The sequence below is a fragment of the Mustelus asterias genome, chromosome 3 (genome assembly GCF_964213995.1).
Source record: "Mustelus asterias chromosome 3, sMusAst1.hap1.1, whole genome shotgun sequence".
In the NCBI taxonomy this organism is placed as follows: domain Eukaryota; kingdom Metazoa; phylum Chordata; class Chondrichthyes; order Carcharhiniformes; family Triakidae; genus Mustelus; species Mustelus asterias.
Genome location: NC_135803.1, coordinates 97,135,870 through 97,148,985, shown reverse-complemented (window position 1 = coordinate 97,148,985; position 13,116 = coordinate 97,135,870). Strand labels below are relative to the sequence as shown.

The 13,116-nt window shown below is 41.9% G+C and overlaps 1 protein-coding gene across 13 annotated transcripts in view; it reads left to right on the top strand.

Moving 5' to 3' along the window:
- The window catches only part of thumpd3 (THUMP domain containing 3), a 51,849-nt gene that overhangs the window by 25,122 nt on the left and 13,611 nt on the right, over positions 1–13,116 (top strand). For all 13 annotated transcript variants that reach the window (XR_013497452.1, XR_013497453.1, XR_013497454.1 and 10 more), the window contains exons 5-7: positions 1,468–1,598; positions 9,516–9,585; positions 10,303–10,418. Coding sequence is in view for 7 of the 13 variants with exons in the window: in XM_078209390.1 (XP_078065516.1) it covers positions 1,468–1,598; positions 9,516–9,585; positions 10,303–10,418 (317 nt within the window). In the remaining 6 variants the exon portion in view is untranslated. The remainder of the gene's footprint in view (positions 1–1,467; positions 1,599–9,515; positions 9,586–10,302; positions 10,419–13,116) is intronic.

Genomic DNA, 13,116 nt, shown 5'->3' with positions numbered 1-13,116 from the left:
GACCAGGTCGATGAGTGTTGAGTTGACAGAAGAACACAGTAATCTCAGTGAATTATAAACAACGGTTTAGGTTCTGAGAAACCAGATTTGAATGTCACCAAAGGTCACAAACCCAGAAGGGGCACTGAGGTCACAATGTACATAATCAGCATTTGAAACTCCCTCGGTGAAGAGTCTGTAATACAGGATCTGACACCCTGGCACATTTAGAGGCAGTGCTATTATTTGGAAGCCCAATATGGCATCTGTATTGACCAATTTTGTAAAAAGACCAGGACCATAATGGGGTTACATTTTTGTTGTGACAATGTACTGATCCACAGGTTGGGTTGGATTTGCATGAAGATAGTGATTTCTCCTTTTTTTTCACGCCACCTTCAATCCCAACATGCTAGTGTTGTGACGGACAAACAAGAATGATAACTCCTCATGGTCAAACCATTAAAACTTATCTAATGATTAGTATGGTTAAAGAAGGCAATTAACCCTCTTTTGGGAAAAGAATTATTTATGATAGGATTGTAGCTTGTGTGGGTAGGTGCAGATCAAGATGGTCATATACTTGATGGGGAGCAGTGATTCCTATAAAGTAAAGTTTATTTATTAGTCACAAGTACGGCTTACATTAACACTGCAATGAAGTTATTGTGAAATTCCCCGAGTTGCCACACTCGCCTGTTCGGATCAATGCACCTAACCAGCACGTCTTTCAGACAGTGGGAGGAAACTAGAGCACCCAGAGGAAACCCACGCAGAGACGGGGAGAACGTGCAAACTCCACACAGACAGTGACCCAAGCCGGAAATCGAACCCGGGTCCCTGGCGCTGTGAGGCAGCAGTGCTAATCATTGTGCCACCATGCCGCCCTGGGCACGGTGGCACAGCGATTCCTGGGCTTGGTGGGAGAGGATGGATGTTATCTGAGGTCCGGATGAATCGTGAAAATGGGAACGATGAATATTCTGGAGTTTGCCTTATTACTTTGGGATTAAGGAGCATTTTCCAATAGGCAATAGAAATCATGAGAGGATGGATTGGGGATTTGAGAAAAAAATGAACTTAATCGATTAATTGCATTTTTAATTCATTTTTTAAGGTTCTAACATAAGTGTATACCATAATTGAATGCGAAACATTAATATCATTGTATAGATGCAACATTTGATAAATACAAAAGAACCTGCTCTCAATGTTGAACTACGTTTGTCTACAGTTGACGTATTAAATCTAAGCTTGGGTGTGATACAGTGAAATATTGTGGGCAGAAGGAATGTTAACAGGGTGTTTCTTTGGGTACAGCAGGTGGCTGGCTGTTGGTTTTGTTGGTTTATTTCATTTAAAGTCATCATTGTAAAGGTGAACAATGTTTTACAATCTGTAGGAGGTAAATGATTATTGTTGTGCTCCCATCATTAACTACCTTGTTTCTGTCTTGCACAGTCCATTCACGCATCATTTATTTTACAGATCCTCCTCAACATTCATGAGAATGAAGTAGTAGTTGGCATAGCGCTTACCGAGGAAAGTCTCCACAAGCGCAACATAACACACTTTGGGCCCACAACTCTTCGATCTACTTTAGCCTATGGGATGTTACGGTATGTCTCACGCTAGCTATACAGTTTATCAGAGCATCAGATAACTTGAACCATCCAACTGGATGGTGAATTTTTTCCACTACCCATCAAAAGTCCTAAGCAACAGCTTCTGCTGATGGCTTAGGTTATGGTACTGAACAAAGAGTCTCAGGATTGATCCCTGGCCTGTGTTCAGGTTGCTGGTTTCAGCTAGAGTATTCAGTTGGACTCAGAAAAGGGGAGGCAGTTAGCGAGGGTCACTGCTTTTATCTCTAACCAGTAAACCACAGTTTCCCTCCCACCTCCTTGCTGCCAAGTGTGGCTGAGGGGTTTGATTATAATGCTTCCAATGACTATGCCCATGTGAGGAACATCCACCTCAGTGAAGAATCAATGGCTGCCCATTTTCTTTGGAACTGTACTTCAATGCAAGTTGGTGCATAAGGTAGAGGAAGGGGGAAATTAGGATGGGACAACACTAAATCAATTTCAACTGACAGTCTGTTGTGCTGTGCCATCTCTTTGAAAGAGTTATCTAATTAGACTGAATCTTGCATCAAAAATAAAGCAGCCTGTTTGATTGGCACCTCATCCACCAGCTTAAACATTCACTCTCTCCACCATGGCACACTGTGGCTGCAGTGTACCATCTATAAGCTGCATTGCAGCAAATCACCAAGGCTCCTTTGACGGCACCTTCCAAACCCACAACCTCCATTGCCTCAAAGGACAAGGGCAACAGATGCAGGGAAACACCACCATCTGCAAGTTTCCCTCCAAGTCACATACCATCCTGACTCGGAAATATATTACCGTTCATTCACTGTCATGGGTCGATATCGTGGAACTCTCTCCCTACCAGCATTGGGGGTACCTACACCACATGGACTGCAGCAGTTCACGAAGACCTTCTCCAGGGCAATTACCAGTTGGCAACAAATGCTGACCTAGCCAGCAACAGCCCCATCCCATGAAATAATACAGTAAAACTGCGCTTAACCTTGACTCACTTAACGTTGTTTCACTTTAGTGTTGTTAATAAAGTCTTCATAGCCCATGAAATTTTTCTTTTGTAAACTGCGTTTCACTATTATTCCTTACCTGTTTAGCAATCGGCATTTGAGGCCAATTTAATCTGTACTTTGATTTCCTCAACATGTAATATTTCTGTACTTTTTATCAAACATGCACCTGATCTGATTGTTGAATTTAACTAGCTTATTGATCACTTACTTAAACCCCTTTCCCCTATCACTCCACCCTCATCTCCAACAATAGATGTGAGGAGCTCATGGATTTCTTTGTCACTAAGTTCAAAACCATCCAATTAGCTGCCTTTGCTGCTTTCTTGCCCAAAGTTTCCTCTAAACCTCTCTGCTGCATTATCCCTGTTTCTCTCCCAACTCCCTTCATGCCCTCTCCAAGCTCATCTTGTCCATGTTCCCTCTGCCCTATTTCCACAAAACTGCTGACCACCCAGTTTCCGCTCCTGGGCCCATGTTAGCCAATATTGTTAACAGTTCTCTTTATTCATGTGTTTTCCTTTTCTTCTGTAAATCTATCATCAACCCTCCTCAAAAAACCCACCAAAGTTCTTGCAAATTAGCACCCTCATCTCCAATCTCCTTTCTCTCTTTGAAGTCCTTGAATGTGTTGTCGCTCCCCAAATCCATGCTCATCTTTCCCAGAACTTGTTTGAATCCCTCCAGTGGGTTTCCACCCACACCATAGCACCGAAACAGCTCTCGTCAGAGTCACATATAACATCCTACATGACTGAGATAAAGGTAAACTTTTCCTCCTCATCCTTCTCAACTTGTATGCAGCCTTTTGACACTGGTGACCACACCATCCTCCTTCAAAGTCTCTCTACTGTCTGTTTTAAGCTGGGTGGGACTGCTCTCACATGAATCCATTCCCAAAGTCTAATCATAGTCAAAAAATCACTTGCAATGGTTTCTCTTTCTGCTCTGACACCATTACTACTGGTTTTCTTCCACTACCCACTTCCCATTTCTCATCTACATGCTATCCCTTTGTGATAAAAGCAGAGTGTTAGTTTTCATATATTTCTGACAACACCCAATGCCTCACCACCACCTCTATCGGTCCTCCATTATTGCTAAGTTATCAGACGGCTTATCTTGCATCCAGTACTGGATGAGCAGAAATTAAATATTCGGACGATTGAAGCCACTGTTTATGGTGCCCGCTCCAATCTCTGGTCCATAGTGACCGATATGTGGAGTCTTGGGCTTTATAAATAGAGGCATTGAGTACAAAAAACAGGGAAGCTTAATAAAACATTGGTTCTGCCTCTGCTGGAGTTTTGTGTACAGTTCTTGGTTGCACGACAACAAGAATGGGAAGGCTGAAGATAGGCTTCAGAAAACATTTATGAAAATGGCTCCAAGGATGAACATAGCAACATGGGAACGGGTGAAGACCATTTAGCCCCTTGAGCCTGTTCTGCCATTCAGCTAGATGGCTGATCATCAACTCAGTGCCACTTTCCCGCACTATCCCCATATCTCTTGATGTCATTAGTCTCTATAAATCTATCGATCTCTGTCTTGACTATACTAAATGATTTGAGCCTCTATAAACCTTGGGTAAAAAATTCCAAAGATTCACTACCCTTGCGTGAAGAATTCTGCCTCATCTCAGTTCTAACCAGGTTACCCCTTATTCAGAGACTGTGTACCCTGGTTCTAGAACCTCAGCTAGCAGAAACATCCTTTCTGCATCTACCTTGTTAGCCCTTTAAGAATTTTATAAGTTGCAATAAGATCCCTTCTCATTCTTCTAAACTGAAGGGATTACAGGCCCAATCTCAATTTTGCCTCATAAAACAATCCCACCATCCCAGGAATTAATTAGTCTGGTGGACCTCTGCTGCGTTCCCTCTATGGCAAGTACATCGTTCCTTAAATAAGATCAAATCTCTCACAGTACACCAGTTGTGGTCTCACTGCAGCAAGAGATCTTTAGTCTGTACTGGTCCTCTTGCGATAAAGGCCAGCATACCATTTGTGTTCTTATTTGCTTGCTATACCTGCATGTTAGCTTTCAGTGACTTATGAACATGGACACCAAGGTCCTTTTTGAATATCAACACTCTCCTAAACACTCACTATTTAAGAAATACTCTACATCTTCATTCCTCATATCCAAGTGGATAATCTCACACTTATCCACATTATATTCCATTTGTAATATTCTTGCCCACTCACTAAACCTGTCCAAATACCCTTGAAGCTTCTTTGCATCCTCCTCACAACTCACATCCCCACCATCTGCAAACTTGGAAATATTACATTCAATCCCTCCATCCAACATCCAAATCATTGACATGTTGTGAACAACTGAGGACAAAACATTGATCTGTGTGATACCCCATGAGTCATAGCCCACCAACCTGAGAATTACCCATTTATTCCTACTCTATTCCTACTCTCTGTTTTCTGTCTGTTAACCAATCCTCAGTCCGTGCCAGAATATTATCCTCTACCCATGTGATGTAACTTTGTTTACCATCCTCCTGTATGGACTTCATCGAAAGCCTCCTGTAAATCAAATACACATGGATAAACTGGAGAAGCTGGGATTTTTTTCCTGGGAGTAGAGAGGTTTATGAGAATATTTGATGGAGGAGTTCAAAATCATGAGACGTCCAGACAGAGTAGGTTCAGGAGAAACTATTTCCATTGATGAAAGGACTGAGAGGACACTGATTTATGGAGAAGTAATGGCAATATGAGGAAAGACATTTTTACCCAGCTAGTTGTGACGTTAGTGTACCTTTTAAGAAACATTTTTTTTTTTAAATCATGATCTTTGGAGCTCTCTCAGCTTCAGTGTCCCTCATTGCTGATGAGCTGCCTACCAGGTGTCCTTTTATTGCTCGTTAAGCTGCTTAAATGCGGGTTTCTTTATTTTTACTGTGGGATCTTTTATGGCTCTGCATTGTTAGGAGAAAAACTGGTTCGCAGGTCAGATGACAGGAGCTCTTTTGATTTCAGTTCTGAGCTGCAGAGTTGAGTTTTAGAAGGGACAGCAAGGTGAAAAGAACTCTCCCCCCTCCCTGTTTTTGGAAATTCGGCATGTTAGCTGAAATCAAGGTCTTGCCTTTCTGAAGGGGAGAATCTGCTGTTGGTGGCTTGATCAGAGTCTACCTGGGGTTCTGGGAAGCTGTTCTGACTTCAAACTGTTCTGGGTGTGTCAAGAGGACTACTAGAACTTACAAGACTGAGAGTTTTCAATTCTCCAACGAAAGGACTCAATTCCAGTGTCACGTGAGCATTAGACTTTGCTGTGTTGAACTTGTTTAAAGGGTTTTGTTTATGGGATTGGTTTGATTGGAACATCTTAGATATATTTGTTACAGGTTATATATTATTGGGGTTGTTTTCTTTTTGTTTGATAAAAGTTATTGCTAATTCTTTTTCCATACATGTTACCTATATTCTTAAATAAACATTGTTTAATAAAAGCTCCCTAGTGGGTCATCTGGATCATAGGTGAAGTGAAACATATCATGCTTGTCCTAGCCAAATTCAAGATGCAAAACTTATGATCTAGGCGGGCTCCATAAAACACTTTGGAGTTTCTGACCGGAACCATAACATAGTGGTTAGGTTCTGGAATGAACTGCATGGTGGAGGCAGATTCAATCATGGATTTCAAAAGGGAATTGGATCTGAAGAGAAACAAATTACTGGGCTATGGGGAAATTGAATTGAATTGATTTATTATGGTCACTATTGGGATACAGTGAAAAGTATTGTTCCTTGTGCGCTATACAGACAAAACATACCGTTCATAGAGTACATAGAGAAGAAGGAAATTATAGGGTGTAGAATATAGTGTTACAGTTACGGATGGGGTGAAAAGAAAGATCAGCTTATTATGTGCTAGGACCAATCAAAAGTCTGATAGCAGCAGGGAAGAAGCTGTTCTTGAGTCAGTTGGTACGTATTTTCAGACTTTTGTATCTTTTTCCCGATGGAAGAAGGTGGAAGAGAGTATGTCTGGGGTATGTGGGGTATTTGGGGTCCTTGATTAAGCTGGCTGTTTTCCTGAGGAAGCAGGAAGTATAGAAGGAGTCAATGGATGGGAGGCTGGTTTGCATGATGGACTGGGCTACGTTCATGATCCTTTGTAGATTCTTGTGGTCTTGGTCAGAGCAGAAGCCGTGCCAAGTTGTGATGCTTCCGGAAAGGATGCTTTCTATGTTGCATCTGTAAAAATTGGTGAGAGTTGTAGCAGACATACTGAATTTTGTTCACCTTCTGAGAAAGATTGGTGGGCTTTCTTAACTATAGCGTTAGCATGAAGGGACCAGAACAGATTGTTGGTGATCTGAACACCTAGAAACTTGAAGCTCTCGACCATCATAGGAGGGGGACTGTAGCAAAGAGCCAGCACTGACATAACGGGCTTGATATCTTCCGTCAGTACTGTAATCATTCTGTGATTTAAGGACTCCATTCCTTTCCCAGGCAACTGTCTGAGACTAAACTAGACTGTTCAAAAACCTTGGTGTCATATTTGATTATGAAATGAGCTTCCAACGTCATATTTGCACCTATTTCCACCTCTATAACATCCCCTGAATTAGCCCTTGTAGCAGTACATCTGCTGCTGAAACCCACATTCATTGCCTCTAGACGACAATTGTAACACACATCTGGCTGGTCTCCCTCAAGCTGCCATCTGTAAACTTAAAGTTATCCTAACTCTACTGTCTGTATTGAGTTACACTAAGTACCTTTCACCTGTCACCCTTGGACACTCTGCCAATGGGTCAGCTTAATTTTAAAATCCTTGTCTTTGTTTTCAAATTTCTCCATGGCCCTATCCCTCCCTATCTCTGTAATCTCCTCCAGTCCCACAACCCTCTGAGATATCTGCACTCATCTAAATCTAATCTCTTGAGTTTCCCCTATTTTAATTGTTCCATCATTGGTGGCTGTGTCCACTGTTGCCTGTGCCCCAATTTCTGGAATATCCTCCCTACATATCACTTCCCAGCTACCTCATTTCATCCTTTAAGGAGCCCTTAAAACCTACCTGTTTGACCAAGCTTTTGGTCATTTGATCACGAAACTCAGTGTCATTTTTCTTTTATAATGCTCCTGTGAAGTATTTTGAGATATTTTATTATGTTAAAGATGCTGGGATATAAATAGTTGTTGTGGTGATTTGAATCATTTGTCTTATCTACTGAGGCCAACATCTCTCATATATTATCAATGACCTGTTCATATGCACTGATGATCTGGCATATAATAATTTTATTGTCTAACACCATTATTGATTCCTTCAAAATTTTAATTTACCAGAATATTACAATCCCTGTAGAGACCAATAACTTTAAAAAAGATATTTGAATTCCCAATGGCTGACTGAAAGGATCACACAACAAGATTTCAAATTTTAAGACTTTTATTGTAGCAAGGGAATAAAGGCAAAATTGACTAAGTACCATTTTGTCAGCAACTAATACACTAAACTACTGAAAAGTTATCTGCCTTTAATTTTTAACACACCAAAAATCCCTCGCCAGTTGCACTTTGTACCCAATTATCATCTGAATAATAGTTTTAACAAGAACTAGTCCAAATCACTCCCAGCTTTCAGTGGGTTTGCTTCTCCCCATTTCACCAAGCCGTAATGTCAAGTGACTATCAAAAGCTGCTTCTCTCAGTTTTTGGAGACGTCTGAAACCAGATACCATCAGTAAGGCCTATACCTGCGACTCCTTATCCCTGGCCATGCTAAGGAAAATCTTCTGGATTCCTTAGAAATGCCTGGGGATGTATCTCTTTAACCAGAGACTATTTTCCCCCTCGCATTCTGCCTGGTTGTCCACAGAAAGCACATGTCCTCCTGTCTGCTGACCACACACTAACTACAGTCATTCACTTCTTTCTATGCAACCTCTCTCTCAATTTCAGCCCAACACTTGAAGACTGAAAGTCTATCCACAGTCAGCAGAGCTGCTCTGGGCATCGTTTACAGGTGCGAACATCTTGGACCTTCTTCCCAGTAAGTCAGCGTGAGCCCCCTGTGCCTATAGCAACCAAGCCACCAAGGCTTCTTATTGGGCAGAATTCAGAGCAAGTCACATGACCCCCTTTATTCTACAATTTTATTTGGAGTTAAAGAGACACGGTTCCAAAACATAAAAATCTTACACATTTTGTATTCATAACAGGACAGTGTTTGTTTAATTTAATGGCAGTTTTACCTGTGTGGATTAGAAGTGATATTTGCTTTATTTTATGCAATGGATAATTGGTTAACTTCAAATTAATTTCCAGAATACAAGTAAAAAGGTTATAGACAGTAGCCAGCAGATGGTTCAAAATATTAATACGCTACCCTGGGGGAAACACGGGAGCCAATTTGCACACAGCCAGCTCCCATACTGAGATAAATGAGCAGGTAATCTGTTTTGGTGAGGTTGATGGAGGAATATTCTCTTGGATACCAGGGAGAATACCCTGACTTCTCTTTGAGGTGCTGTGGAACTTTGTATCCTCCAGGGGGCAGTTATCTCATCTGAAGGACAGGCACCTCTGACGATGCAGCAAGGTGCACCTACCTATCGCAGCTAGTGCTGACATTATACCACCTTACTGACCCCATTGATCCTCTCACACCCCATTTACAACTCAAATTGATTTCTAAGAGGCACTGTACATAATCATGGATTTAAACATGAACTCATGGGTCTAATCCAATGCTGCAGGTAAATGTAGGTGTGTGTAGAAACTTAGAAAATAGGAGCAGGAGTGGACCATTAGCCCGTTGAGCTTGCTCCACCATTCAACATGATCATGGCTAATCAACGCCACACCCCTTGGTACCTTTAGAGTCTAGAGTAATCTTATCTTGATGATTCTTAATTTTTTTTTAAATTTTGCATCACAGGCTTTGTAATCCTCAGTCAACTGACATCATTGTCGACCCAATGTGTGGAACTGCAGCCATACCGATCGAGGTAAGGTGTTGAGGAGAAAGGTTAAGTACATAGCAGTGTGGCTTTAGCAATCCGTGCATTATTTTACCTCCTGCACTAAATTTCAAGTCTGCTATAGGCACTTTCTTTGGTTCAGTGGCATCATTAAAGGTGTAGGAATAAATAATGTTTAAAATTGGTAACTTGAAGTAAGGCAGATTCTCACCCCCATGATGTCCATGTTAAGTCTCCTTTTTATTAGTTTTTTGAGTCATAAACAGATTAAAACCTATCTCAAGATTACTTGGCATAGCTTGGGTGGGGATTGTTGTACTGTGATACATAAGGCAACAAAACTATATAAGGTATGCTGGATGGACCATTTGGTCTTTTCTTGTCTGTCATTTTTCACAGTTTGTATGTACAATGTGTACAGTGTGGGCAGTATTGAAAATTAGTCAAAGGTTGAAAGCAGTGGGTTTATAGTGGTCCCAAATTTATAGTGGTTTTGAAAATGCTGACAGCGTGACTTGCCTGGGGTCCAGAAGGAGACTGGATCAAGTCTGTATCGCTCTGTACTTTCATTGCATGCTATCCTGAACACCTTTACTGGTGCTGCCATGGGTCAGCCTAGAAGAGATGGAGTCTGGCTAACTGCAGTCAGAAAGTTGGTCCCGAGGGCCGAAGGTTTATATCATTATTTTTGTGCACTATATCTTGTGTTGTGGACCTCAGTATCTGATTTAATTATTCCTCTAGGGTGCTTTAGAATTCTCACAGTGTTATTTCCTTGGTGGAGACAACAATGTACTTGCTGTGAACAGATCCGTAAATAACATCAACTCTCTTCAGAAGAAGAGACTGGAGAAGGGAAGGTAAGATTCATCCTGCTGCGTGCACTGATAACTGAGTTCTAGCTTTCTCTGAGTGAATGAGGTGTTAGTTATAATTGTGCGATTTGCAAATGTTGTAACTGTGGTCAGTGGTCAATGCTCAGAAATTATAATCCTTGGCAAAGAGAGGCTTGTGCTCAGTTGGAATGTCACCTGCTTTGTGGTGAAATAACCTGCTGACTTTCCCTTCTTGCACATGGAGATTGTTGCTTTGGATGAAGAGTGTCTGGGCGCATGCACGACTGCACATGCCACATGTCAGGGTCTTCAGGAGAACTAGGTGTTCAGGTCAATTTTTTGCCTGTTTGCAAGAAAAGGTTCCTGGAGAATTGACAACAATTGGACATCAAAAGTCAGAAACTGAAAATATTTTTCATTAAGAAAATGAAAAATGTCTGCTTAAAAACCCACAATACACATTGTGAAGATGAAAAATATTAGAAAGAAAATGAGGGTGGGATTTAGCACACAACCTGCCGCATGTTTCATGGCAGCAGGAGGCGGCCCGCTATTGGCCGCTGACGGGATCTTCTGGTTCCACTGTTGTCAATGGGGTTTCCCGTTGAATGCACCCCTTGCCGCCGAGAGGCCTGCGGCGGGGTTGCATCTTCAGCGGGACTGGAAGATCTCGCTGTCGTGAACAGCCGGAAAGTTACAATCTTGATAAATTGTAGAAGAATTAGATGGGGGTCAGGCTTCATTGATAAATGCTTGTTGCACTGTAGTACTTTGGCATCTGAGTGTTTTAACATTGTTCAGTTAAAATAATTACTTCACCCAATGCCTCACCCCCATGATTGTTAACTTGGTAAAGCGATTAGTAACAGGAATATAAGAACTAGGAGCAGGAGTAGGCCATCTGGCCCCTCAAGCCTGTTCCACCGCCATTCAATAAGATCATGGCTGATCTTTTCGTGGACTCAGCTCCACTTACCCTTAATTCCTTTACTGTTCAAAAATTTATCTATCCTTGCCTTAAAAACATTCAATGAGGAGCCTCAACTGCTTCACTGGGCAGGGAATTCCACAGATTCACAACCCTTTGTCTGAAGAAGTTTCTCCTCAACTCAGTCCTAAACCTGCTTCCCCTTATTTTGAGGCTATGCCCCCTAATTCTAGTTTCACCTGCCAGTGGAAACAACTTCCCTGCTTCTATCTTATCTATTCCCTTCATAATATATGTTTCTATAAGATCTCCCCTCATTCTTCTGAATTCCAATGAGTATAGCCCCAGTCTACTCAGTCCCTCCTCATAAGCCAACTCTCTCAACTCCGGAATTAACCTTGTGAATCTCCTCTGCACCCCCTCCAGTGCCAGTATATCCTTTCTCAAGGAAGGAGACCAAAACTGTACCCAGTACTCCAGGTGTGGCCTCACCAGCACCTTATACAGCTGCAACATAATCTCGCTGTTTTTAAACTCCATCCCTCTAGCAATGAAGGACAAAATTCCATTTGCCTTCTTAATTACCTGCTGCACCTGCAAACCAACTCCTTGAGATTCTTAGAAATCTTAGAAACCCTACAGCACAGAAAGAGGCCATTCAACCCATCGAGTCTGCACCGACCACAATCCCACCCAGACCCTACCCCCATATCCCTACATATTTTACCCACTAATCCCTCTAACCTACGCATCCCAGAGCACTAAGGGCAATTTTAGCATGGCCAATCAACCTAAGCCGCATATCTTTGGACTGTGGGAGGAAACCGGAGCACCCGGAGGAAACCCACGCAGACACGAGGAGATTCCTGCACAAAGACACCCATGTCCCTCTGCACAGCAGCATGCTGCAATTTTTTACCATTTAAATAATGGTCCATTTTGCTGTTATTCCTACCAAAATGGATGACCTCACATTTACCAACATTGTACTCCACCTGCCAAACCCTCGCCCATTCACTTAGACTATCCATATCCCTTTGCTGACTTTCAGCATCCTCTACACACTTTGCTCTGCCACTCATCTTAGGGTCATCTGCGAATTTTGACACACTACACTTGGTCCCCAACTCCAAATCATCTATGTAAATCGTAAACAATTGCGGTCTCAACACTGATCCCTGAGACACACCAGTAGTCACTGATCGCCAACCAGAAAAACACCCATTTACCCCCACTCTTTGCTTTCTGTTAGTTAACCAATCCTGTATCCATGCTAATACATTACCCGTAACACTGTGCACCTTTATCTTATGTAGCAGTCTTTGGTGCGGCACCTTGTCAAATGTCTTCTGGAAATCCAGATACACCACATCCACAGGTTCCCCATTGCCCACTGCACATGTAATGTTCTCAAAGAATTCCACCAAATTAGTTAAACATGACCTTCCCTTCATGAACCCATGCTGCGTCTTACCAATGGGATAATTTATATCCAGATGTCTCGCTATTTCTTCTTTGATGATAGATTCAAGCATTTTCCCCACTACAGAATTTAAGCTAACCGACCTATAGTTACCCGCCTTTTATCTACCTCCTTTTTTAAACAGTGGCATCACATTTGCTGTTTTCCAATCTGCGGTGTTGTGGGAAAAGTACCACTAGGTCAGGCTTGAAGGTTTCAAGAATACAGTTTTATTTTAACGAAGCTTCGTGGAGAAAAGGCACTAACAACCTTCTCTCAATGAGACAATAGGAGCAGTCCATCTTTATACCCTTTACACAATAGATGGACCG